The sequence below is a fragment of the Cynocephalus volans genome, chromosome 5 (genome assembly GCF_027409185.1).
Source record: "Cynocephalus volans isolate mCynVol1 chromosome 5, mCynVol1.pri, whole genome shotgun sequence".
Classification (NCBI taxonomy): Eukaryota; Metazoa; Chordata; class Mammalia; order Dermoptera; family Cynocephalidae; genus Cynocephalus; species Cynocephalus volans.
The window spans coordinates 13,998,449-14,026,425 of NC_084464.1; the positions used below are offsets into that span (position 1 = coordinate 13,998,449).

Genomic DNA, 27,977 nt, shown 5'->3' on the forward strand with positions numbered 1-27,977 from the left:
CCGCGGCGAGAGAGCGCCCAGCCCCGCCGCGATGCCCGCGCGCCCCGGACGCTTCCTGCCGCCGCCGGCCCCGGCCGCGCCGCCGCTGCTGCTCCTGCTCCTGCTGCTGCTGCGCAGTGGCGGCGGCGCTGGGCGGTGGGGCGCCCGGGCCCAGGAGCCGGCGGCAACGGACGGGCCGCCCGCGGCCGACGGCGGGGACGGGGAGGACCCGCACGCCAAGCACCTGTACACGGCCGACATGTTCACGCACGGGATCCAGAGCGCCGCGCACTTCGTCATGTTCTTCGCGCCCTGGTAGCCGGCCGGGCCGGCCCGCACTCTGCGCGCAGGGGTCGCGCGGGGACCGGGGGCTGGGGTCGGGAGGGGGTCGCGGGGACCGGGGGCTGGGGGCAGGCGGGGGCGCGTGGGTCCTCGGGGCTCCGGGCTCGGGCCGAGGGACACGGTGGGCGCCGCGGGCACTGCGGGCTCGGGGCTCCGGCCGGGGGCGTGGGCGCGCGGGCCGGGCGCTCGCGGCTGACGTGGCGCTGGCGGCCGGGGCGGTGCAGGACAAGTGGGCGGTCCCCGAGGGGAGAGCCGGGAAAAGGCCGCCCGCCCCCGCCCCGCGCGCCCTGTTCTCCCCCTCCCACCTCGGAGCCGAGGGAGGGCGAGCGGGGTCGTCGCCCTTTAGGACAGCTGGACGGAGACGTCGCCCCTCTTGTCCCCTGTCCTGCGCCCCAAACTTCCTGTGGACGCAGCGGCCTACCAGTGGCCAGGACCCGGTGGGCCACGTGCACTCGACAGGAGGGTCCTTCCTGCTGGCCGCAGGCGACAGGAGTTGGCGCTGGATACTTAGATGTCGGGCATCACTTTCGTGAGGCTTTAATTAAAAATTAGAAACTCAGGAAGTTGTGATTTTCCACACTGTGCGTGTTTTGCGGGGTGGGAAGGGAAGGTCCAGGCAGAGGAAGGTTCCTGTACGTGCTGGGGGACCCCTCCGCAGCTCGGAGTGGATGTGAGCTGTGCTATTGGTGACCGGAACCCAGGGACCTCAACTTGAGGCTGTCCTTTGTCACCTCCTCCCCTCTGCTGTCCCGGGGCCAGGTCATTTGGAAAGTGTGAGATGGCAAAAGTCACCCCGTTGAACACATAAACCCTCCTGCTTTGGTTCTGTGACTGGGGCTTTAGTGTGGGCCTGGCCGCTGGCCTGAGAGATCCCTGCCCTGAGAATTATCCTAAACAGGGCTTCCTATCATTTGCTCAAGTACCTGCAGCGTTCAGGCCTAGATGTCCTGAGGTAGAGAAATTCTCATGAGCAGAAAGCCATCGTTTTAGGGCATAAGGCAGGGTGAGATGTGGGGATGGCCCCAGAGCTCTGGAGGGGCTCGTTTGGGAGAGGGACGTAGGAAGGAGTAGGGAAAAGGTACCTGAGAAAAATGGCCTATTCATAAATAGTGCCTTTCCAAGTGGGAGGAACTTTTTTCTCTTAACCCCATATTCAGGCTATTATTGTGTTTCAGCTCATTTGGAGTTTAATCAACTGAGTCTGAGTCACAGCCATCACTGCTTAACAAAGAATGTATGGAATACATTGTGTTCCAGTTTCCCTAGGACAAACTGACTTGAATTTTTAGAACTACCAATGGTACAGAAAATACTTTGTAGCCTAAAACAGTCAGTCAATATTAATAGTTACTCTTTGCCAGAGTATTCTGTGTGCTATCTAATTGAATACACTATTTAATTGGAGCCTATTTCAGTGGAATAACTCTATTGGCTTTCCTTTTTTTCTTTTGAGAAAAATTGACATGTAGATGCAATTAGTCCCTGCAGTGCCAGTGGAGTTTTAATTTTGGAGTCTCTGCAATAAATACCAGCTAGTCCTGGACTGAGAAGACTGGCAAGTCTGGGCACTTGGTATTAAGTAAATTCCTTATTCGTTGTTTGTGAGTTCTACACGTTTAGGTGGATGTTCCCAGAAAAACTAACTTAACCATAAGTTTTTATTTGTTTGGGTCTTCGTAGTCTGCTACAAATGTTTAAATAGAAATGCGTGAGTTTCTATGATGGCATTTAAAAGTTAGACTTCTAAGAGCAGTTTGGAGCTTGGATAGAGTATGCTGTAGGCTGCCCTCTGCGCTACCTCTCTTTCCAGTTGGAGCGTCTAGGTTGGAAGTCTGTGTGCGATTGGGGGGTCATTTAGGGTCACCATGTAATGAAAACATTGATGTGTGTATTTTTGCTCTGAAATTGGCAGCTGTAGGGTTTTCCTGCTGTAGATTTTGCGGCAACATCACAGTTTCTCTGTGGTCAGAAATTGTGACTTAATGTTGCAGGTCACAGTGAACCTAGTGCCAGTGAGGTGAGGTCAAGATTAGGACCCAGGGGCTTTGCTGTATTGCTTGGCCACAGGTTACCTTCCACATGCACCTGGCTATCTCAGAGGTGTGTGCTGTTGCCACAAGGGCCCCAAATTAGAAGTGCCAACCAAATGGCACTGTGGACCCATCACAGCTACCAGGAGAGGGAGAGGCACCCCAGTTTGGTGATGACACAGGACAGTCTGTTTGATTTAGTGCATAATGAACTTGTTCTTTCTTCCTATTCGCAATGTAGTCTTGTGTTGATTTGGCAAGGATGTAGAGGAGTTCCAAAGTTCTAAAATAAGCATGTCTGACCCAATTTCCCTAGAGCCCCTGAAAATCCCTTGGGAAGGAGTCTTGTTGGAGACCACCCCACAGTCACCCAGTAAGTCCTCACAGCCAGGTTTTCCCGCAGCATTAGAACAGCTCATGGCTTCTTTGGTTATGTACCAAATGGACTGGCTCTTTGGTTAAGTACCAAGTGGACTAGTTGTCAGATCTGCATCTTTAGACAGCAGGGTCATATTGATGTGGTAAGATGCTGGCGCCATGAGAAGGAGCATGCTGGAACCGAGGCTGACTGAGGAGCAAACATTCACACGTGCAGTCACGCTGTGCTTTTTTTCATTCATTCAGCTAAAAGATTGCCAGGCACTTAGCATATGCCAAGCATGTGCTAAGTACAGGGGAGGCAGGAGTGAAAGTCAGTGCTTGCCTTCATGGCACTTACACCATGTGTATTTAGTGTAACACTGGGTTTCCCCTCACAATTACCTTCCAGAAAAGAGGGAATCATATTGTATTTGGGTCTCATAAAACGGGTTCTCTTAGCTGGCCGAGAATGTGCTGCGTAGGGAAAACACATTAGCTTAAAGCAAACTTTTCTGGTGCTACCTAATTTTGATGCTTATTTTTGAGGTCAGCTGTCAGAAAAGGAAAGAGGCTAGGAGATTTAACACAGATTTTATTGAGAAATTTTTTTCAGGAAGAACTCTCAAGTATAATCTTGGGTGTTCTTGTAAACAAACTTTTTTTAAAAAATCACTTTAAAAAGCAGTACAGCAAGTGACATTTTAGACATGAATATGAGAAGTGAAGAAAAGGAAAAAACCCATGTGCTATAATGTTTGTGATTGTGCTTGAAGCTTGGGATGAGGTTTCCAGTGTTGTCTCATACAAGATTCAAATATGGTACTGCAGATGGCTGAGACAGTGCAAGATGATGGTCAGCTGTGGGACAGAGTAGATCAGTGACGGGAAAGATGCGGGTGCTGTCGCGAGATGTGAAGGATGGCAAGATGTGGTAATCCTGAATTAATGTATTATTTACATGATAGGTCACTTAAAAATATTTGTATATAGCTAAATTTATGCAATGGGTATTATAAATAGACATTTGATTGTATCAGCCGTAGAAGTTTGGGTGGCCACAAACTTTTTATTTTCTTAGCTTCTCATTGGAAAAAATGCCGAGTGGATTTAATTTTGAGGTGGCTTTGTATTTGTGGACATTTGGTTTTATAGTGGAGGAGACGTAACAGTAAAGGAGCAATTACAGCAAGAAGTGCTAAGCTGCTGCCAAAGAGGGGGAGCAGGGAGCTTTCCAGAAGATGAGGAGACGAGAATGGGCAGCAGGCAGCTGGGAATCAGGGCAGATTTGCTGGAGGAAGTAACATCCACATGAAACCTGAAGGGCAAACAGGAGTTAGCCAGGAGGAGGCTAGGGAGGAAGAGTCAGAGAGCGCGTGGGCCTAGTATCAGGGGTGAGCCAGCTGGCGCTTTCGGAACCCTGCAAACGCCACGGGAGGGTGAGTGAGTTTTGGTAAAGAGGCTGAATGGGAGGTGAGCGGGGGTTGGATCAAGGAGGCTCTGAACAATGCCTTGTTAAGTTTCATTTTAATGCTGAGAGCCATGTGGGGACTCTCTGGAGGGGCTCAAGCAGGAGAGTGAGGTCCTGGAGAAACTGTGGGCTCCCCATCTACTGCAGTGCAAAGAAAGGATCGAGAGCCCCATTACCCTATGGAAAGGGCTGAAGAGGTGGGCTGGACACCCCGTGACCTGTCACTCAGCATGCTTGCTACTCTCGCCTTGTCACAGGTGTGGACACTGCCAGCGGCTGCAGCCGACTTGGAATGACCTGGGGGACAAATACAACAGCGTGGAGGATGCCAAGGTCTACGTGGCTAAAGTGGACTGCACGGCCAACTCAGAGGTGTGCTCAGCCCAGGGGGTGCGAGGATACCCCACGTAAGTGGAAAGGAAGGGTACGCACCTCCCAGCCCTCCACATGTTACCAGCAACATTCAGCCCAAGGAAGTCCCAAGTTAAAACTTCAGTAACTTCCTTTGTAGTTTTGAGGAGTGAAGAGATGCTAAATGTAAGCAGGCAGGCCCTGTTGTTAGGGAAAAATTATATTTAATGCTGTGTCTATTTTAGATGCCTTTTGTACTTTGTTTGCAAAAAGCCTCTAATTTAATCAATGTTGGGTTTTCCAGTTTATAAGAGAATGTGTTTGCAAGACAAAACTGGTGGTCTCCATGAGACCCTGCTGCATTTGGAGTTCACCAGTACACTTCACACAGTGCGCACAGACTTGTCATCAATTTTGGTTTGAATTTTTGGTGACCGTATTATTATTAAACACTCTTCCTAGAGTAATTTCCCGTGTGACCAGCACAAGGGTTGTTTCTGTTGGGAAAAAAGGTAATGAACCAGAGTACAGGAATTCTGACAAGTGGTACTACTTACTCTCTTGACAGTAAAGAGGTTTTTTTGGTTAGAAGAAACAGAAATTCAGACTGTCTCCTTAAGCAAAAGGAGATTAGTTAAAAGGCTGTGGGGGCAGCTCTGAGACTCAGCTCCAGGAGCTTGGGGGTCTCTTTCTACTCTGTCTCCCTTGAGGTGACAACTTTCCAGCTCTGCCTCTCTCCTCCCATGGAAGGACTTTGATTGGCCCTGCTTTGATGGAGTGTACATTACAGGAATAGTCGCTGTGGCCGGGGATGCAGAATCTTTTAGGAAGACTTCATCCCCATTCAGACCACATGGCAAGTGTTGGAGGGAAAAGCAGTTCTCTAAAAAAGGGAAAGTGCTATTTCCAAAGGAGGTGGGGAGGGTTGGCCACGACAACTCCCTAAATATGTTTCAATTGAGGAATGAAGTGAATTCTTTGTAATTCATTGCTCTATTGAGAATGTAGGAGGCCATTGATTGAGTATAAAGTCAGAGCTCATCTTCACACCTGAGAAGCGGTGTGGAAAAGTGTTAGGAACCATGGGTTTGACCCTTTCGGAAGCCACCATTGAATCCCAGCTCTACCGTTTACTTACCATGCAGCTCCAGCCACATCCTTTGACCTCAGAGTCTAAGTAGGGTGGTGATGCCTACCCCACCCCTGTAACACTGCTTATGGGAGGTAAATAGAATAATATGTGTGCAAACACCAGTCTGAGCACACCCGGTAAATGTTAGGGTTTCCCTAACATTCGGAAATTTGGCATTTCCATAAAGGGCTCTGGGGCTCTTGGTCTTTGGTGACTCCTTGCAATCTAAGTGTACTAATTTGAGTCTACATCAAATCAGATCAATAGAGGTAAAACTGCCTACATATGTACCTCCTTAAAGGCATTTGCTGTCCTGTGCTTCACAGCGTTGCCTTTAAAGCCTGGAACAAGAGCATCCAAACAAGCAGTGGTGAGTAGTGGGACGAGGAGGAAGAGGTAAATGCTCACCTGTTGAGAGCCTGTTCAGGATGACGTGCAGGGGCAGCAGAGATGGGTTGGCTGTGGTGTCTGTCCACTCTTAAACTGCTGACTGTGTGGCCACGAGGCTGTGTTTGCCACAAACCATGCCACAGGTATGGTGAAACTCAGCTATAAAGGGCTAAGAGAGGCATGTGTTATGGGACTTCAGAGAGGGAAGTAAAGGTTTCCACCTGGACTTGGTCGTAAGAGCTACCTGCCTATAGCATCAGTTACTCCATAGATGCTATTCACAAACTGAAAGATCTGTTTTGGTTCATGTGTTCTGATTTTTATTTAGAAGGTCTGGCCTCCCCAAGTAAACCAAGCACCGGTTTTGTGTTGTTTAAAAGAATGAAAATGAGACCACACTACGCCGAACGTGGTTTGGGAAGGAGCCTCTGTGACCATCACAGCCCTGTGCAAGTTCCTAAGAACAGATCTTTTCCCATGGAATACAGGAGGCGGAGTATGCCGTATAAAATGTGGTCGCACAGGGCCATTCATAGCTTTAGTCGTATGAGCTTTTACTTCCTCTAAAGCAGTACCCATCTCACTGAGTCCTCATGAGGCCTGAATCAGATGATGGATATAAATGCCTGAGCTTGGGGGTGTTGCAGTATATTAGCTGTTATGTCATCCTTCCCCTGGCACATTTAACTGGAGTAAAGGATTGGAGAGGGAGGGAGCCCCTAGAGGTGGCTGACTGTGCTCAGGAAAATGTTTTGAGGTCTTCCAGTTGAGACAGTAAAGGGTGATTATGTCTGAGAAACCATGAGCAGGGGCAGGACTGAAGGAGGGAAACCATCTGTGTTAGTTTCCTAGGGCTGCTTTAACAAAGTACCACACAACTAGGTAGCTGAAAATAACAGAAATGTGTTGTCCTACAGTGCTGGAGGCTAGAAGTCTGAAATCAAGGGTCGGCGGGGCTGTGTTCCCTCTGAAACCTGTTGGGGAATCTTTCCTTGCCTCTTCCTGGCTTCCGATGGTTTGCTGGCCAGCTGTGGTGTTCCTTGGCTTGTAGGTGCATCACTCCAATCCTCCACGTTCATGTAGTCTGCTCCATGTGTGTATCTCTGTGTCCAGATATCCTATTTTTATAAGGACACCAGTCTTAACGGGATAAAGTCACATTCTGAAGTTGGGCCTTAGGACTTCAGCAGATCTTTTTTGGTGGCGGGGGGGCAATTTAACCCATAACACCATCTATAGTAGTAGAACTTTTGTCATGCTGTTTTCTAGCATGACACCTAAGAGGGAATTTTCTTCCCTGCAGTCTCCTTGAAAGAGAAGCAAATCAGCAGGAGATTTGCTCATGTGGAGGTTTAGTGATTGCAGAAAAGTTTGGGGCAGTGCTTTGGGCTATACCCTGAAGTCCTGTCTCCTTCACCCCCTGTCCCCCAGCTACTGAGAATTGAAGTCAGATGTCCCAGACCGACTAGAAGGTCTGTAATGGGAACTTCAGTTCTATCCCTGGGCTCTATGAGCTTATTATTTCAGCCACCCAGTTGTGTGGAAGAAGCTCCGAGTTGGGCAGGTTAGAAAGATTTTCAGTGCAAGAAGAAGAGGTTTTTAAAAAAAACTGTTTATTTTTTGTTTTGCTCAGTGCATACTCAATCAGAAAAATCACAGGCTAGGTCTTAATGGATTTTAACTTTAGCAAAGAAATAAGGAACAAATTTGATCACCCCTGGTCCTATCTGATATTTTGAGGGTCCATCTGTGATCCACCTTGAGCAGACCTTGGGGTTCTTATGGTGTTGGGCTTCATGTAACAGGTGTGCTGGCCAAATCTAGTTAGATCCTGGCTTTGTGTCGTGGTTGTATGAAAGTATAAGCTACTGAGGAAGCTGGCATATGTTCTTCATTGGAGTCACGTTAGGGACCTGATCTAAGCCCCATCACATGACCTAAGGTTTTTGGTAAGGCCAGTATGTCCATTCAATTGAAATGCCTGATCTAGCCAATGTACTGGGTTTTTTGTATACCTATGAGACTTCATTTCAAGGCCTTCATTTCAAAGGCTTCATTGTAAAAGGAGTTAGCTATTTGCTATGGACTGAATATTTGTGTCCCCCCAAAATTCATATGTTGAAATCCTAACCCCTAATGTGATGGTATTAGGAGGTGGGGCCTTTGGGAAGTGATCAGGTCTTGAGGATGGAGCCCTCATGAATGGGATCAATACCTTAAAAAAGAGGCCCCAGAGAGCTCTCTTGTTCTTCTGCTATGTGAGGATGCAGCAAGAAGGCGCCATCTGTGAACTGGAAAGTGGCCCTCCCCAGACACTGAATCTGCCAGCACCTTGATCTCAGACTTCCCAGCCTCCAGAATTGCAAGAAATAAATTTCTGATGTTTATAAGTCACCCAGTCTATGGTATTCTGTTACAGCAGCCTGAACTAACTAAGACACTGTTCAAAACCACAATTATGATTTCAGCATATCTTGGCTTCTTACAATTCTGATACTGTACATAGTCACCGACTCACAAAGTCCGCATACATGCTGTAGAAGTGTTGGGTGTTTTAGATGAGTAGCCTGCGGACAAATGCTCATCTGTATTTCTGTTTTCTTCTGTCAATTGCCCCATTTCTCCATCCGTGACACCTTCTACTGAGTTATATCTAGAGCATGTTTTCCCATTGCTGGTGGAGTCATCCTGGACCTGGAAGTGATCGTTTCATCCTCTGGTGATGTCTTTTGCTCACTACTAAAGGAGTTGCTCCTGTATCCTCTGCAGATTCCTTCAGAGGCCAACACATGTAGAAAAAAAGATCCCTTCTCTGGGAGGAAGTGAATGGATTGGATCAACCTCTGTCAAGGATGTTCTTATAGTAGGAAAAAAATTCTCACAATAAGTGTATATTCGTAGCCTGGAAATACCTTGATTGCAAAACAGTGCTGTGTCTGCTGCAGTTCTGATTCACACACGCACGCGCGCACGCACGCACGCACGCAGGGAAAAGCATGAGTTCAGAGCACTGAACATTGATTGGCACCTTGGGGTTTAATCCATGGCACGAGGCTGCAAGTTGTCACCTCAGTGTTGTTTTCCTTGAATAAAATCAGAAACTTGTGGAAGTTTAGGATTAAATAAATGTATAATCTCCTAGAACATTATTTTTGTTTCCTTTTCCAGTTTTTATTTTTCTTAAAAAATGACCAGTAAGGGGATCTTAACCCTTGACTTGGCGTTGTCAGCACCACGCTTTCCCAAGTGAGCCTCGGGCCAGCCCCTCGTTTTCCAGTTTTATCAGAGAGCGGCAGATACAGGTTTGGCTGCAGCCCGTCGACAGCTCATTCTCTGGTTGTTTTGCTAAATGAGTTTGCTCTTGGATAAGGCAGTGTGCTCAACTCGGGGAGTTCAACGTGCTTCAAAATTTTGCTCTGTCTAATCCTTTGTTACTCTTTCAGCTTAAAGTTTTTCAAGCCTGGCCAAGAAGCTGTGAAGTACCAAGGTCCTCGGGACTTCGAGACTCTGGAAACCTGGATGCTGCAGACGCTTAACGAGGAGCCCCCCGTGAGTGCCTCCCTCTTTCCTGCCTGCAGGCATTTTGGGGGTAACATGTAACTGGGCAGAGGCCAGTTGAAGTGAATAATTGTGCGGCTAGGAATTGAAAGGAATTCTTTACTTTTTTGAAACTCACCGTTGACATTATGAATGTTAGTATTATACCTTTTTAAGAAACTTTTTGTGATGGACATATCCAAATGTGCACAGAAGTAGAGAGCAGAGGCCCAGCTTCAGCAGTTGCTGCCGTTTCTGACCCTGTCTATCCCCCCTGCCGCCCACCCTTGCTTGGCTGCAGTCAGTCCTCAGGGAGTGTCATTTGTAAGCATTTTGTGTGCAGTCTCACAGATGGGCACTTGTTAGCATAGCCACGATGCCACCCTCGTGTGTGAGACACTTAACAGCGATTCTGTAGCATCAGACATTGACTCTTGGCTCCCTGGGGTCAGGGCCGGGCCCAAGCCAGAGTATCCAGTGCAGGGTGGCTTTGGTGCTTCCCGCCCACCTGCCCGAGGACCTCCATGCCCACCCCCCGCAGCTCCCTGGCTCCGTCTTACTTCCCCAGCTGTACCCTAGCGTGGACCTTTCCTTTCCCTCTCAATCCTCAATCTCCAAAGTCCTAGCTGGCTTTGCCAATAAGAACATTTAATAACCTTAATACTCCTAGTGTCCTACACCTCCCTGCAGAAAGGATAATGCCAGGAAATTATAGGCACTGTAAGAATATTACTTACTATATGTAGTCTGTTTTTTGTCACTTATAACAATACCTGAAACTGGGTAATTTATTTTAAAAAGAGGTTTATTTCTCACAGTTCTGGAGGTCAGGAAGTCCAGGGGCCTGGCTCAGCATCTGGTGAGGGCCTCCTTTCTGGTGGGGACTCTGCAGAGTCCTGAGGTGGCACAGGGCATTACAAGCTGAGAGGGACTGATGAGCGCCTGTTAACCTGCTCACTTGCTGTTCTTATGAAGCCACCAGTCTTGATCCTGTGGTGACCCACTCACCTGTTAGCCCATTAATCCTTTATTCTGATCATGAGGGCATAGTCCTCATGATCTAGTCACCTCCCAAAGATCCCACCTTTCGACACTGCCACATCGGCTTTGGAAAGGACAGACCTTCAGACTGTAGCACTTACTAAGAACAGTTTATAGTCCTTCCCCTCCCCAGCTGGTGCTGAGAGTCTTCATTTTGTGATCAGTCATTGTGATCCCAAACCATTCGTTGGGCGTCCCTCTGCACGTGGTGTGTTCTGATCAGTGCTGAGTGCTCATGCCACAGAGGCTGAGCGGGACGCCGGTGGTTTGTGCTGTTGTGTTGGTGGGGCTGGAAAGATGGTCATTGTTCCTGATCCGCGAGTTTCTGATGAAATATTAAGAGCAAATGAAACCCGTGAACATGATTGCAGTTCTGACAATTAACTAAGACTGCTGGATGGTATCAGGTGGGCATCTGCTGACTGAAGGTGGGCTGTGGTCATTTGCAATCCCAGCATCTTTCTGGAGCCCTGCCGCTTATGGCTGTCATCTTTCAGGGTGTCTTTGTGGCTCTTCAGCTGAGTCCCATATTCTGTGCAGTTCTCACAACTAATGAGAAACTGGCCGCTTCAGCACTACTATACCTCACAGCATGGTGTATGGTGTTGATCGAGTGTTTGCCCAAGACTTATCTAATTTTAGGTGACAGGGAAAACCACAGACCTCTCAGAGAGTAAATTTGCATCTTAGTCATGGCAAGAAAGCTGGATAAGCAGGTGTAGCTTTCAGGTAGATTTAAACTTCACCTGTTTTCTTTGTGAAAATGTTCTCTTTTGGTGCTTGTAGGGTGTAAGAGGAAACCAATTTTTTTTTTTTTTTGGCGGTTGGCCCTGCAGGGATGGAACCCCGGACCTTGGGGTTTATCTGCACCATGCTCTAACCACCTGAGCTAACCAGCCAGCCCCAGAAACCAGTTTTAGAGAGGAGTTAATACCCTCAAGTAAACATTTTTTTTTAAATTTTTAAAAATTATTTTTAACTGAGATGTATCAATTATACATATTTATGGGGTACAGAGTTATATTTCAGTGCATGAATACAATGTGTAATGATCAAGTCACAGTAGTAAGCAAATTCATCGTCGCAAAAGTTTATCATTTCTTTGCGATAAGAACATTTAAGCTCCTCTCTTTTAGCCAGTTGACAACACACAATAAATTACTGTTAATTATAGTCACCTAACAGTGCTATAGACCACTAGAACTGACTCCTCCTGTCTAGCTGTAATTTTGTCTCCCATAACCACTACCCTGCCCCACTCTTCCCAGCCTCTAGTAACCACAGTTCTGTCTCTACTTCTAAAAGGTCAACTTATTTATTTTTTACGCCCACATATGAGTGAGAATATGCAGTATTTATGTTTCTGAAATAAACTTTTAGGGGTGGCCGGTTGGCTCAGTTGGCTAGAGTACAGCCTTATAATACCAAGGTCATGGGTTCAGATCCCCATGCTAGCCAGCTGCCAAAAAAGAAAAAAAATGAAATAAACTTTTAAAAATAAACTTTTAACCAAAAAAAGCCAGTCTTCTATGATGCTTTATTCAAGAAACCAGGAGGCAGTGTCAGGAGAGCAGGAAGATTTTATCTCATGGACCCCCTTCCCCTTGGGGGAAGCGGCAGCCTCAAGCACGGGCTAGGAAGGACTGCGAGGCCGTGGCTAAGCTCAGCTCGACTTCCTGAGGAGCAGATCCTGTTTTTCTGGGTGTAGGAGAGGGGTGGCCATGTGGAATCCACCCTTTGCCACCCAGAACTGCAGTACCTTCTCACCATGTTTCAGTGTCTCCAAGCAATAGAGGTCTCAGATAATTGCCAGAAACAATGACAGTGTGCCTAATTGTGGAAAAGGTCAAGTATTCAAAGTTCATACTACAGACCAAGACTAATCTTCAATCTGAACTTAGCTTTTTAAACAAAAACTTTTTAAAAACTTCTTCATCTGTGTTTATACCTAAATAACTTAATACATACATTTTTTGTATCCATGCAGGATAAATTTAGATTCCCCCCCCCCCCCTTAGTGTTATGGCAATGTTAAGGAAACAAACAAACAAAAAAAGAAAATGTGCCATTTTATACATTCTACCCCAACTTTATATTGCCATTTTTGGTTCTGTATTTTTTTTTCTTGAACAGTTATTATCATATGGACATGTTTCATTTCCTTAATGATTCTTATATAGTTATGTAGTCTCTATTTGGATCATATATTATTTTATCAAATGGATTTGCCACAATTTGACTCTTCAGTGGATATTTACATTATTTATAAGCTTTCTGTCATCAGTAATGCTGTAAGGAACATATTTATCTTTGCGGAAGACTCTTTTTTCCTTCTTTGGAGTGATGTTTTTAGAATGTATTCCCAGACATAAAATTGCAAAGCGAAAAAAAAAGCAAGATCGCCTTTGTGGCTCTTCATGAATGTTGTCAGGTTGCTTTCTTAAGAGTCATGTCGGCCTGCCCTGTGACCAGCAGGGTGCAGCTGTACCCATTTCTGTACACAACGGTGTTCCTGTGATGGCAGGTACTGCCCAGATGTGTGCCCTGCAGCACAGGAAGCAGCGGTGCTCCCATAGATGCCATAAATGAACATTTTAATACTTTGAACAGCTTCGGAAGGATGACATGTGGTGTTCTATTCCACGTTATCTGAACTCACTGACTCTTCACCGTCGTTCTCTTGGTGTTCTTTTGTGTGGGTGCTTAGCACTTTGAAAGTTTTGACAAGCTAGCAGGAGAAAGGAAACTTCATTGTGCTTCATGACTACAACTCTGCATGGCTTTGAGCTGTCAACACTTTTAAAACCTTTAATAACTTAACCTGGTTATTATTTTTAATAGGATTGTGAACCTCCAGATAAAAATTGAGTAATATATACCCATGCATCTGCAGCAAAACAGTGATTCAATGATCTTCCTCATGTTTGTTTACTTTTGTTGGAAGTCACAGCTGTACCTGGCCTCAAAATTTGAGAAATTTAGAATTCTGTAGTGCTGTGGTGTCTGTATAGTTGCACACACTGGTGTCTGCTCAGGTACTGGCAAAAGCATCTTTTAAGAAGCCACTTCTCCCCTCTTGTGTGTTTCTGTTCCAAACTTAGTCGTGTGAATTATATTCTTTCTTAAAAGTGCAGTTTCTCTTTCTTAAAAGAGAAACCCATGGTTTTCTCTTTGCTGCCTTTTGTTCACCTGGTTTGCCTGCCATCACCTAGTTTTACCTTCTGTCACAGTTTTCCTTTCATTTGAATGAATCAGGATGACCAGGCATCCTGCTCCCTCCTGGTTTTGCTTTCTCAGTTTTGTCCATTCTGCTACCTCACTGTCTTTAGGCACTAATCCCTTCAGAGTAAATCCATCAGGAATTTTACTCTGTATTCTGTGGGAAATCTCAATTACATTTAACAGAAAGGGACAGAGTTGGGGTGGACTGCCCTGCAGTTGTCTGATTTGCTTGGTCACATTTTGGGCTGGGGATGTCAATCCTGGAGCCTCAGTTCTGGAGCATTTGCTGAGGGGAGACTGGCGAGGGGCTTACCGTGGAAGCATCCAGAGGACTTGATGAAGTCTTTCTGTCCTGGCCTCACTGAACACAGCAGCATCACACAAAGGTTCAAAGTCACCAGGTGAGGGAGGGTGTAGTGGATTGAATTATGTCCCCCCAAAACTCACTGAAGCTTGAATTGTGTCCCCCAAGTTTTATGTATTAGAAACTTGGTCCCCATTGAGACTGTTAAGAGGGTGGGAAATCCTATTATGGTAATTGAAAGGTGGAGCCTTGAAGAGGTGATTGGATTGTAGGACTGTACAGTAGTGAATGGATTAATAATGGTGGTCAGAGGTGTGGTTCTGAGGGCCTTAAAAGAAGAGGATATTCTGTCTCTCTCTGCTCTCTTTGCTTCTACCGTCTTGCAATGTGAGACCCCTGTGTCATTGTCACCACCACCAGATGGACTTTGGACTTCCCAGCCTCAGAAACTGTAAGCAATAAATGTCGTTTTTCTTTATAAATCACCCATTTTCAGGTATTTTGTTATAAGCAACAGAAACAGACTAATACAGAGGGCATCTGCAGAAGGCCCTGGACAGACCTACTGTGTCTTCACAGACAAGCCCCGTGACTGTTGTGTTTCTTCCTATCAGACACCAGAGCCAGAAATAGAGCCTCCCAGAGCCCCCGAGCTCAGGCAGGGGCTATACGAGCTCTCGGCGAGCAACTTTGAGCTGCACGTGGCACAAGGTAAGGTGGGCAAGGCTGTGGGCATTCGCAGTGGGACGCCAGCATCACAAGACCACCAGCCACTGCTCCTTGACCTGCTGGGCTTGTCCTTCTTGCCACTTGAGGGTACTATTGTAGGTAGCAGTGTCAGTGGCACTGACTAAGAGTCTCTCTCTCTCCAGGACCATTAAGATTGTTGTTTAATCCTCCTCCTTCAGACGTTATTTCTCCTTTTGTCTCTGCTGGAATAGAAATGCCAGGTCTACTGATGAGCCATCGCCTTAGGTGTGGCAGTTTGGAGCTCACAAATCATGAACAGGCACACTTAATTCCCACACTAGCTGGACAGTGCATCCTTGGATAACAGTCTCATATGTATCAAAATGATCTGTGCACAGTCTGTAATGTGAGGAACGTACATAAGTCTCCCTTCCTCGCCTGTGGACACGCCTCAGGAAAGCAGGCTCAACACAGAAAGACCTGGAAGCAAGTTTGGCCTCCTCGCTGGCTCCCACCATCAACTGCTTCTGTGGAGAGAGACCCCGGGAGGCTGGGTGGTGGAGGCTGGGAAACAGGGCTGAGAGTGGTATCCGGCCTTGTGGCCCCCGCCTGTGGGGGGAGGCAGAACACCTCCCCTCCACTCTCAGCCTGATGCCTTCAGCCTTTTCCCGTCTTTATTAGAAGTTGTTATTTAACCCAGATGAGTGCTCCGACAGCGGAGCCTGTTTTCTCCCATGGGGGAGTCGCTGTAAGCGGAGGCTGGCAGGCCCTGGACAGGACGTGCTCCCTGGATCGCCCCTTTCCTGACTGTGCCCCGTGAGCCCAGCCTGGCCCTCCTGGAGCAAGTGGCTATTGTGGGCAGGGTCGCGGGATGCCCCCACCACACTGCTCGGGAGGGTCTCTCCGCAGATGGCAGAAGCGGCTCTTGCCTTGCGGGTTTCTCCTCAGTGCTCTGCCTGGGTTCCAGCACTGGATAGTGACGTGCCTGTCTGGACAGACATGGCATCAGCCTTGCAGATCAGCCACTGATTTTTTAAAGCAAGTTTTCCACCATTTTCCTCCCCTGCATTGTTGCTGTGGCGATGAGTCCGTGTCTTCTGCCCGGGCTGGCTGCCTCTCGGGGCCAGTGGTTAGCGCTTTCCTGGCCGCAGCCTTGTTTCACTTTGGTATCAGCCTAACGTCGATGTAGAACAGCCTGGATAGAAATCCTCAGTGTCCAAATAATAATGTTGTGAGGGTTTGGTGTTTTTTTCCTAGAAATTCAGTTTTTTAAGCCTTCTATTTTATGGGAAAATATAACACAGATACAGAGCGCAAATGTAGGGCTTAGTGAGTTGTTATAAAGCGGTCACCCTGTAACCACTGTCCAGTCCAAGACATGAAACTGCCAGCCTCCCCGTGCCCTGTGCAAGTCACAGTCTTCCCTCCCTTCGTCTCTTCCTCCCACGAGGAGGCACTGCCATGACTTTTGTGGAAATCACTCCTTTTCTTTCTGGTTTCGTCTCATGTGTGCATTCCTAAGCACTGCAGTTCAGTTTAGTCTTTTAAAAATGTGTATCTCTTCAGAGGCTCTTTTCATCTGCGTGCTCCCCAGCATCTCTTTTCTTCCTTGCATTCTATTTGCTGAGGATGCAGGTGGTTTGACCTGTAGAGTTCCCCACAGTCTGGACTTTGCTGGGTGTAGCCACATGGTGTGGGGTACAGGTTTCCCTGATTTCTCTGTTTCCTGTAAATTGGGGTTGGATCTAGGGACATAGTATCAATTTGGTGGTTGGGGGGGCCTGGGGAGACCTCACAGCTGGTGGTGGCATGAAGCGTCATGATGTGAGCGGCTGTGGCAGTCACTGTGGGATCTGCTCATTCACTAGGGCTGCCAAGTGCTGATAGCCCTAATTCAAGAATCGCTTCATTTTTTTAGCAAAAGAAACTCACCAGCATTGATCACTTGGTTATTCTCTGGTGCAGTTTATATAGGAAAAGCAGGATAAATGCCTGATTATTCCCGTTTTTCACCAGTTTTCCAAATAATGAGCTGGTTCCTTATTGTCCTTCAAAGATGACAATTTTGGTTTTGCATATCACAGGTATGAACATATTTGATGGAGAGTCACTTTTTACCAGTTAAAGGGTTCAGGATGAACTGAGATTTGTTAAGCAAGAGGATTAAAGATCTGATTCTTCAATTTAAATCTGAGTCTTCAATTAAATCTCTAGCTGGGTCTGACTTAAATTATGGCTGCTCTTTCCCCCTCTCTGCCTTGGCTCTCCCCTCAAGGCGACCACTTTATCAAGTTCTTTGCTCCATGGTGTGGTCACTGCAAAGCTCTGGCTCCAACCTGGGAGCAGCTGGCTCTGGGCCTTGAACATTCCGAAACTGTCAAGATTGGCAAGGTAAGTGAGAGCCCTTATTAAACTGGAAATAGACCGGTGTTGGCTGGATTAATTAGCAGAGTTGCCCATCATTCATTCTGTGTGCAGCGTCACACACTTGATTTATTAACTCCATTTAGTGTGCCACTTGCTAATTCATCTCACCTCACAGACGGCAGCATGGTTTTGAGTTTGCTGGCTTTTCCACAGCCTGGAGATAAATTATGGCCTTGGCTGTTTTGTTTGTTTTGAAGAGATGGCCAATTCTGAATTGGCAGCCCCAGAGCCTGTTCTGCAAAGATATGGGGTAGAGCCTTGTAGAATGTTCACTGGACGTACTTGGAGACCATCCACATTTGATCTCACCCAGGAGCTCTTTCCTCAAGGACCCTCAGCTTTGTGCCCACACAGGCATGCAGAGACCCTCCCTCATGGGGAGCGCCGGTTTGCACCACTGCCTGGGATCCTTTCCAACTTTTCCCATTTTTCAGAGAGAAGCCAGAAGTGATATCTGACAACTTCTGTACAGCTGGATTTTCTGGAACTCTCCAAAGCGGGCTCCAGAGCAGCTCTGGGCCATCAAGCACTTTTAATCTCATCCGTCTTCTGGCACCCACCAGATATCCTGCATGGATTTCCTTTTCTGAAATCTAGTTTTTCTACTTTGCACTGGGCTGGTTTGTATACAGATGTAATGCTACATGTCTAGGAATGATAGTTAATAGGGTGACCTGCCAGGGATGGTGAGATGATTAAAAGCATAAACTTGAGCGGGGCTCAGATAGACCTAGCTGGTTGACTTTGGGAAAAACCTCTCCATGACTCAGTCTCCTCCTTTGCAAAACCGAGTCAAGTTCTATTGTGTGGTGGTCCTGAAGATGTAAGTGTACTGCTCAGTGTGACTCCTGGTGTGCAGCAAATGCTTAGCACATTGTAATCATTATGGTTGCTGTTAGTTAAATGGATTTTTCACTGTTGCCTGTTAAACACTTTCAATAATGTGTTCTAGTTATATGGGTTATGATTATGATTTTATATTTATTGAACATTTCATGGAAGTAATTATAAAATAATCTATCTTACCCCATTCCTTGTATCCTTACTTTACCTTATTTTAGGAACTTTTATGGGAGATTACTTATTTTTAGTTTAGGTCAATAGAGGCTCCTGGCAGAACCAGGCATGAGCAGACACAAACCTAAGTAACTGTGCTATGGCCCTTCATCTCGGGGCATGTGTGTATGGGTGAGACTGGACCTTTAAAATGCTTGTCCCTTCTGCAGACCCTAGGTTGGGCTTCCCGTGCTTGAGTTTAACACTAACTGCTCTCTGACTACAGTCTTCTGCGTTAGAGTAATGTATTTAGCCTACTTTGTTGACACAGTGAAAAACAACTTAGTCCTACTTAGGTGATTTTAGTGCCAATAGAAAACCAAAAAGAAAGAAATGACATAGAACAAAATGTTTCATGAAAATATTGGGCAAGCAGAATCTTCATAAGATTTAAATGAAATAAAAAACTTGAAGTGCTGTGGTAGTTGGTAAATTAGCTTATAGCGTTGAGGACAGATTCTAATCTTAAAGTGACATCTTTCAGCTTTACCTTTATTATGTGCCAAACTTTTCTATTTGAAATAGACTCCTTGCTCCGCCTTCATTTTAAAATCCCATAAGTTTGAACGTGAGAATAAGTTTCCAAGCTGGCATCGTGGTATGGGTCCTGGTCCCCGACAGCCAGGCTAAAGCACCCCTCTCCCCAGATGTCAGGCCAGTCTCCCAGGCTCCAGCTACTAACCTGCTCAGGTTAAAACATTCCTTCCTACAAATTGGCGGTTTTAACTGAGCTAAAATAAATCTGGTCTCTAAAGGAAGTCTCATCACCCTGCTCTCTTTAGTTTGGGTATACTTGGGGGTAGCTTTTAGGAAAAGTCTCTCCAAAAACTGCAGCTTGCTGGCAGAGATGCTACAGAGTATGGATTTAAAAAAAAAAAAAAAAATCTTTTTTTTTTTAAGTACAAAGTGTCCAATAGTCACTTTATTAAGAATACTCATTGAGAAACGGACAGGGAACTGTACTTTATTTTTAGGTTGATTGTACACAGCACTATGAACTCTGCTCGGGAAACCAGGTTCGTGGCTATCCTACTCTTCTCTGGTTCCGAGATGGCAAAAAGGTACGTCTTCAGTTTAGTATTGAGACAAAATTCTTGTCTTAACCACAGTGGGCCAAGTTGTTGAGTGGTTTAACGGGTGCAGCAAATTGCCAGCATTGATTGATTGGGCACTAGTTCAGAAGAATACGTATGATGAAACACGTTTGTTACTCTTAATTGATAAGATTTGGGTAGTTGAGAAAAACCGTCCTCTGTTACATTGTTTGGAAACATTTCAGTTGGCTCAGGTTATTGCTAGAGTAATGCTAGTCTGCAGTCAGAGTAACCGGTCATGAACACAGACCTAGACTTTTGAGCAGGGTTGACACTTGCTCTTGGCAAGGTTCTGTCTGCCTCCTGCCCTCTGTCCCCAGCTGATAGTCAGCAGGATGGCTTGCTGGCAGGTCTCCACCCCAGACTATATGTCATGGAGCTCCACAGAGTGACAGAGTTTTTTAATCTCTACTTTCCCATCTAACTGTGCACATGGCAGACATCGCACACCATGCAGCCATAGCCAGTACATCTGGCAGGGGTCTGACACAGGCGAGGGGGGATGGCAGAAGGTTTAGTGACTTAGGGCACTAATTCAGCAGCCCATATCTCGGACAGGTTGACCAGTACAAGGGAAAGCGGGACTTGGAGTCACTGAGGGAGTACGTGGAGTTGCAGCTGCAGAGTGCAGAGACGGGAGCCCCGGAGACTGTGCAGTCCTCAGAGGCCCCGGGGCCGGCTGCCGAGCCCCCAGCCGACAAGGTGGGTGCCTGCCGCAGTCGGGGTTGACAGAGATGGCCCGTGGCCCCCTGCTTGCCTGCCAACCCCCTCAGGGCTTTCTCCTCAAACACTGTGGACAAAATGACAGTTTGGGGATGGTACAGAGTCATACTGATGGCTGGCTGCAGTTGTCTTTCAATATGCAGCATGTTCTTCATCTACTTTTACATGCCAATGAGTGGTAAATGTGAGCAAAAGCTTCCCTTTTATCAGCCTGAAATAGACGTGAGACAGATCCGGAGACAGTGTCTGATGTCAAAAATCTCTAGAGAACTCTTCCTTTTGATTCATTCATTTGGGAGGTGACTATACCCTACAGGTATTTACTGTGAAATCGTGGCTGCTGCCCGTGGGCCCCATGTCTGTTTATTTGCATAACTTGCTGCAGTCGTTTTACTTTAACTCTGTGGGAAAGGCCCCTGCACAGTCTGTAGCAAAGGGTGTCTGCAGTGGACTGGAGGGACCTGTCACTGCAGGATATTGAATTTGTTCAAGCCACCTCTGACATGCCAAAGTGTTGTCTTCATTCATTCAGACAGGGTCAGGCTTCAGATTCATCGTTCAGCACTTCTCACGCCCTTGCTGTGTTGCAGGCACAGTACGAGGCCATCAGAAACAGAAACAAGTGAGACCATTTTCCTGCCCGTGAAGGGTGCAGGTCTAGGGGGAGATGGTGAGGTCATGCACAAGCAGGTGTCATGGGGGCCGTGACACAGGTGGGCACAGGGCCAGTCACGTGTGTTGGAGAGCAGTGGGAACAGATGGGCAAGATTTGTCACTGAAGGGCTGCAGGATGACTTGGTGTTTCCTGGACAGATGGGTGGGTAAGGCTGCCTGCCAGAGGCATGGAGCTGCAGCTGTGGCCAGTGCTGGGACTGGAGGGTGGGGTGGCCGCAGAGGAGGGTACAGTCGGGGATGCCAGAGGATGGGGGCAAAATCGGAGAGGACTTGGTTGCCCAGCCAAAGACTTTGAACTTGACAGCCTATATTTATAGGAAGCCCCTGGAGGATTTTGAGCAGGTTGAATTGTAGAAAGATGACTGGCAGCAGCATGTATGAAAGAGATTGTGTATTAGGCCAGGAAAGATGATGAGATCCTGAACCAAGGCCTTGGCAGCTGGGATGGAGAGGTGGAGAGCAAGTGCAAGGAGCCTGGCTCTCCTGAGGTGAGGGAAGAGAGGTCTGCGGTGACTCGGTTTCTGGCCTGTGTGCGAGTGCAGGGTGGAGGGCAGGTGGAGGTGGCCAGTTACAGGTGTGAGTCTGGAGCTGCGGCAGGTCCGCTCTGGAAGAGTGCAGCTGCGTGTCGTCAGCTCCCTGTAGAAGCCGTGGGTGCAAATGAGATTATGCAAGGGGAATCAAAGTGTGTTTTCCTAGGAAGTCAGTGCCTGGGTCCCCGGCTGCTACCCTAGGCCTGTCCGTTAGCCTTTTCTAGGACAGAATCTTATGTCTTTCCTTCAGCTCCACAGCTACACTTCAGAGCATGCCACCTTCTTACCTGGGACATGGACCTTGGGGCAAAGGCAGGGGCAGTGGACCCTTGTTCCTTGGGATGAGGGCAGTGACCCAGTGACTTTGAGCCTTCAGCATTTACCTTAGAGAACATGACTTGCTGGAGCCGTCAGTCCCAGACCATTGTTTGGAATTGGAAAGACCGATGGAGCCCCCTCCACCCTTCCCAGGGCAAGGGCAGTAAGGGGCGACCCTCACCCCCATGGCCCGCTCCTTAGTTGGACTTTTAGTTTTGATTGAAAGCTGACTTTTGGGTTTGAGAAGTAAACATGATTTTGTAGTTGTTGTGACCACATATGTTGAAGGAGTGCATGTGTCATGGTGGTTGTAAAGGTCACCCCAAATTGAGTCTAATTATATACTATGGATGTTTTCATCAGAGAACTGTTTCTATTTATAACAGTTTTCCAGCAGTAAGTGGGCCTTTTAGCAAGTGTGGCGTCATGTTTCTGGACATAAAGAAAGATGGTAGTGTCCCACAGTGGCCCCACGTGGCCACGCTGCGCCTCAGAGTGGCTGACACGTGTTACTCGGTGCCTGACTCAGATGGAACAGCCCTGGCACACTGGGCCACATGACAGGTCATCCATATTCCTGCTCTCCCAAGAGAGTCGCAGATCCGTTTTTGGAGAAACACAGATATAATTCCGTAAAGAACTGTCAAGACAGCATTGCTTTAAAGTAGACTGCCGTGTAGCACCTCTCAAATTCTCCAGCTGGGGCTTAGATGAACATTCCTCACACTCCCTTTGGATATAAAAGTGGAAGGAAGCCTGTTCTATGTGAAACATGCGTCGTGGCCTGTGCTCCTGTAAACTGGTCCCTCTTTAGGTAGAGGAGAGAAAGTGTGTGCGAGCACAAGGGGTGTGCGTGGTGTGCTCGGGGAGAAAGCAGCGTATGGACAGACCTCAGGCAGACCAACCAGTGGTCACTGTGGACCCTTCAGGCAGTGTGGGAGGCTCAAGCCCGGGAGATGAAGCCCAAGCGTAGGCCCCTGAGCTGGACGGGCTGCCCCTGAACCCACCTGGGCTGGTTGCAGCGGCAGAACAAGGGGCTGGGAGTTTCTTTCCAGAGTCTTCAGCCTGTCTTGTCTCCTATCAGACAGCACCCACCTCTACAGCGTCCCACCACCTCCTCACAGCATCTCCTGGGCTCAGGACCCTGGGGCCAGTGATGACCTCTCTGCCCCTCAGAGGCCACTAGCCTGTCCCTGTGTGGGTAGTTTGTGAAATGCAGATTTTGTAGTTATTTTTGTATGACTCTGGAGCATGCATAGCAGCATTTTAAAAAAATGACTGGTTTGTATTTCTGCAATCCCAAAGCATGGCCTTGCTCTGCTTTATGTGCTGTATTTGAACTGTGGCTTTCCCTCCCCTGAAGGGCATGGTGCTGGCACTCACTGAAAATAACTTTGATGACACCATTGCAGAAGGAATAACCTTCGTCAAGTTTTATGCTCCATGGTAAGTGGCTTAATTAAATTCACTGTGTCCTAGTATACTAACACATCATGTCTTCAACTCATGAGCCAACCCTCCAGGCTCAGTGTTGGGCCAATATTATATTCACATGTAGGTCACGTGGGAAACATTATTATATTGCTGTGTTCAAATAGGTTAAAGTTCAGTGGCGTCACCCATCATCTATAGAGAATGAGGCTAATATGTTTTAAAGTTTAACAGACTTTGGAAAAAAAACAAAAATCGAGGTGAATTATGATAGCCATACAAAACTTTAGTTTTGTTGTGTCTGTACTTTTCCAAGTAAACTGCCTTTTTGGTTAAATAAACAGTGAACATGATGTAGCATTGATCCTCAGTGTCTTTTAAATAATGTAGAGAGAGATCCAGGAGAGCTCAGCTTTGTTCGAGTGGTTGAGTGTCACCCGATTGCCTGAACCTTTGTGCCACATGATCCTTGGGGACCAGAGCATTAATGGGTTGCAAACAGTGAGAGACCAAGGCAACCTGGTGTGGTGGGAGGATGATAGGTTCCAAGATAGACTCTGAACTTACCATAGCTTTAGATGTCCTTTGATTCCTTTGAACCTCAGTTTCCTCAGCTGTAAAATGGGAACACCACTTTGTCTTCACAAATAAAACAATCCATCCAGACAAGCAGTGATTGCGGGCAGATATTCGATTGTATATCTGAACATGAACACATAAGGTCACAATGTGTCCCTTTTGCTCTTCAATGTCTTCACTCCAGGTATTGATGAGAAACTGACAGCTGGGATAAAGAATTAACGAGCTCATGGCTCACATGAGCTGGGCCGTTTTTATTCTTAAAGAATAGAAATGTTAGTAAATAATGTCTTAAGAATTATTTTCTGTTTTTAACCTAACACTATATATTGTATGAAGACAGAAGGACCCCTTTCTCTGAAGGGGAGCAGTCCACGTAGCAGGAGAAGGTCAGGAGAGAAAAGGGACTGAACTTCGCAGGGGAGAAGGAGGGGATGACCCGGACTTAGCCATGGCCTCAGCGCTCACACCTGGTTGCTGAAGCATCGAAGCAGCTTTCACGTTTTGGAAGTGAGACCATAAGCAACCAAATCTAAAATGCCGTCGGCACTCAAGTGTTTTTTAAAAGTTGTGTGTGGTCTGTTTTGTCTCCTGTTCACCTCCTCCTGCTCATGGTGCATTCAGAAGCCAGTTGGCTTAGTTTACCATATTCATAGGAATGGTCTCAATCTAAGCTTGTTTTCAGACCAGCTTGCTTTTATCAAGTTATCTGAATGGCTCTTTGGATTGACAGTGAATTCCTAGTTTGGAATGGAAGGGCAGGTAGGGTTAGTGTGTGCCCAGTGGGAGAACTTGATGTTTTATCATTTTCTAGGCAATTGTTGGCTGTCTCCTACAGAAGAAACAAGGCTTGGCAGCATAATGTAGGTGGATGACCTCAACCCAAGACTTCAACAAAGCTGTCACTGTTCTGTTCCTAGGTGTGGTCATTGTAAGAATCTGGCTCCTACTTGGGAGGAACTCTCTAAAAAGGAATTCCCTGGTTTGGCAGAGGTCAAGATCGCCGAAGTAGACTGTACTGCTGAGCGGAGTATTTGCAGCAAGTACTCGGTGGGTACACTGGGATGAAAATGCTTATGGGGACCTATGTATTGGGAGCAGGTCCCAAGTGGAACTGTAATTTGGTACCGCGGACTCCACCAAGCAAACTCTCCCTGCCCTCCCCCTCTCAACAAAGTGCTTTTTGTGTCCTTTTGAGTTGCTTTGTTTTGAGAAGCAAAAGAGGTGTGCTGTGGAAGTCCAGCTTTTATCAATTAGTGCACACATTGCTATCTGCAGTAGCTGGGACTCCAGGCGTTGAGCCCGTGCCGCTGCTCACACGGCCGTGCTTGGTGGTCGGCAGCTGGCTAGTGACACAAATAAGGCAGCATTCTAAATTACAGTGGCCGAATAAAAGAAATGCTTGAACTAGACTTCCTTCTGAAAGGGTCATGCCAGCAAACCAGTGTTGTGCTTAGGCTGTTTTTGTAACTTGCCTTCATTCGCAGCTGTTAGCACAATCAAATGTCCTAGAAGCTTTCTAATTTATGTTTTTCCTTTTGTGTTATTTTTGAACACACTTTTGGAGCCTCTGAAGTGGATGACCTCATTAGATTGATACATGTAATACAGACATAGTTTACCTATCATAATAAATACTAGTCTCTTTTTTTGTGCCTTAAAATTCTTGAGAGAGAGAAGTGAGTTGTGGCTAAAAAACATGTATCCTCAAGGGTCTTGCTCCTGCTCCCGGTGTGGTCGCAGAGCAGCACAGCCATCGCCAGGGGGTGTAAGAAATGCAGACCCCCCCCGCCCCCGGCTGTCATATCCCATTCAAGACTGAGAGGCTCTACTTTAGGGTAAAACCATTCCCTTGACACTAATCTTTGATGGACTTAAGGATTAAAAAGAGTACCTAGCCCCACAGCTTTCCTTTCTGAACTACCTGGTCTGCATTTTGATTATCTGGCCCTTTTTTCTTAATGGTTTATACCTCTTTAAAAATTAGTCACAGAATTTCCTGGCTATAACTGTATGAGTTTTTCTGGTTTTATTCAAGAAGCAATTTGTGTGTAATTCGGACCACTGGTTTTCAAACGTTTTTTCTTAATTAAAGGTACGAGGCTATCCCACATTGTTGCTTTTCCGAGGAGGGAAAAAAGCCAGTGAGCACAGTGGCGGGAGAGACCTGGAATCCTTACGTCAGTTTGTCCTGCGCCAGGCGAAAGACGAACTCTAGAAATGCAGTTGGATGTCACCTCTCCTTCCTGGCCTCCTCCATGCAGCAAATAGAAGTTAAATCATTCGGACATCACTGAGTTTCACATGATGGTTATTCAGAAAGCCGAATGTACTAAACTTGTGGTATCTTCTTTGTGTGTGTGTTTTTTAAACCAACACACTCTATGGATTCTTTATTAAGTTTCTCTAAGTAAATGTGTAATTCGTGGTCACTGTGCAAACTAAATATTTTCAGTGGCGATACATCCCCTTTAACCTTCTTGATGAAATTTCAGTGGTTTCCTTTGAGACCAAAATAGAGTTGAGGAAAATCAAATTGCTGGGCTATTTTTGGCTCCTGAGTGATTCTTGTGAAGGCATCATCCAAAGCCTGGTTTCTTAACTGCCCACGAGTTCTGGAAATGTGGCCTTGTGGCAGTGTTGATGTTCCACTGATCTGAAGGTCACAATTGACTTAATAGTGTGGTTGGTCCATAGCTTGGAGCAGATTTAAAAACGAAAAAACCACACCTCTGGAAGATACCTTTACGGCCATAACTGGATTTTAATCTCATCGCGAGAGGCTAGCCATAATGAAAAGCGATGCTACTTTTGACATGTGCCTGAGTAAGATAATGCCCATGCCGTGATTTTATATGTGTTATTACTTGTCAAATCAGTTATTGTTCAAGGGATACACCTGTTTGTTTCTCATGGGATTTCATTAGTTCGTTTTGTGTTAACACAAAGCCAGAGTCCATGTGAACTTTAAGATTTGATGTCTTCCGTAGAATGTGTGGTCATGGAAAGTTCCACAAGCTCATCCTCACTATTAACTCATAGAGTCTCATATTTGCCACCTGGGGTGACAGAAACAGATGGGCTCTCCCAGGCCTGTGTATCCAGGGGTCCTAACTAGGAACTGTTTCTAATTCTGCTCCTAACTAGTCCTTTTAGAGTTCTGCTGTATTTTATCCACCTTCAAGGAAGTTGACCTTCTCATGTAAGAAGAGTGGGATTCATTTGACCTCAAGACCAAAGACTGATGTTGGGGGCTGTTTTGGCGCCTGTGCGCATGGCCAGCCGGGTCAGCCATCGATGTTAGCATCCTTCCAACTCATGCCGTCCTGGTTGTAAACACCTTTACTATCACCCGTGGAAATAAGCAACTGTAGGACTAAGTTCCCTCAAGATAAGTATCCGTCTGTTCTTCACCATTGAGTTACTTCTCACAGTAACCACTTTGTATCAACACCCTTCACCCACCTCCCATGCACAGGGTGATGTCGACTCTTGGCACAAAGCAGTCGGTGAGAGGAGCCTTAGGAACGGGACCACTTATGCTGTTTGAGGCAGAAGACAACAGAGCAGCATCTTGACCAGCCTCTGCCTTAAAGGGAATCTTTATTAATCACGTGATTCACAGATATTCTTTTAAAAAACCCCAGCTTTCTAGAGAAGCCCAACCATGTGAGTGGCTTCAGCTGCGCATCATGCGTCTTCTATTCCAAGAAAATCACAGTGGTACAATTTGTTTACACTATGATACTTTCTAAATAAACTCTTTTTTAAAAAGTCTGGTCTTTTCCTTAAATGTTACAGCAAAACAGATATAAAATAGACAATAAATTATAGTTTATATTTACAAAAAAAGCTGTAAGTGCAAACAGTTATAGATTATAAATGTATTATTTAATCAGTTTAGTATGAAATTGGTTTTCCCAGTACATGATTGTGAAAAAGATATTTAAAATATAGTCTAAGATTTAATCTCAGTCTTACTTTCTACAAGAGAAAACTGATTTCGGTTCTCAAACAGCATGCTCATCCCCCCAAACCCATTCTTATAGGCGGGGCACCCTTCCTCACCTCAGCGCCTCGGTCGGTCCTGACCTTGTGACTTAGTGAGCTGCACAGTAAAAGGCAAAGGACGGTTTTACTGAAATAGATGAGATGTTAGGGCAGATAGTCCTGAAGTGAATGTGCTTTTCAAAGAGCCATTCCAGTCAAGAGATGCAGAATTGCTTTCACGTGTCACATGGCTAACACGAGAGCTGTTACAAATGCCCCCACCCCTCCTGGCCTCACCTCAGAGTACG

General features: G+C 46.5%; 1 protein-coding gene across 1 annotated transcript; it reads left to right on the forward strand.

Annotated features, from left to right (window-relative positions):
• Positions 1-31: 31 nt before the first annotated feature.
• Positions 32-27,456, forward strand: TXNDC5 (thioredoxin domain containing 5). The gene is made up of 10 exons (XM_063097928.1): positions 32-294; positions 4,437-4,586; positions 9,496-9,601; positions 14,771-14,867; positions 17,122-17,237; positions 19,304-19,390; positions 19,982-20,125; positions 23,033-23,115; positions 24,600-24,729; positions 25,775-27,456. Exons 1-10 carry the CDS (start codon positions 32-34, stop codon positions 25,895-25,897), a joined length of 1,299 nt encoding a protein of 432 aa, XP_062953998.1. The 3' UTR covers positions 25,898-27,456.
• Positions 27,457-27,977: the final 521 nt, after the last annotated feature.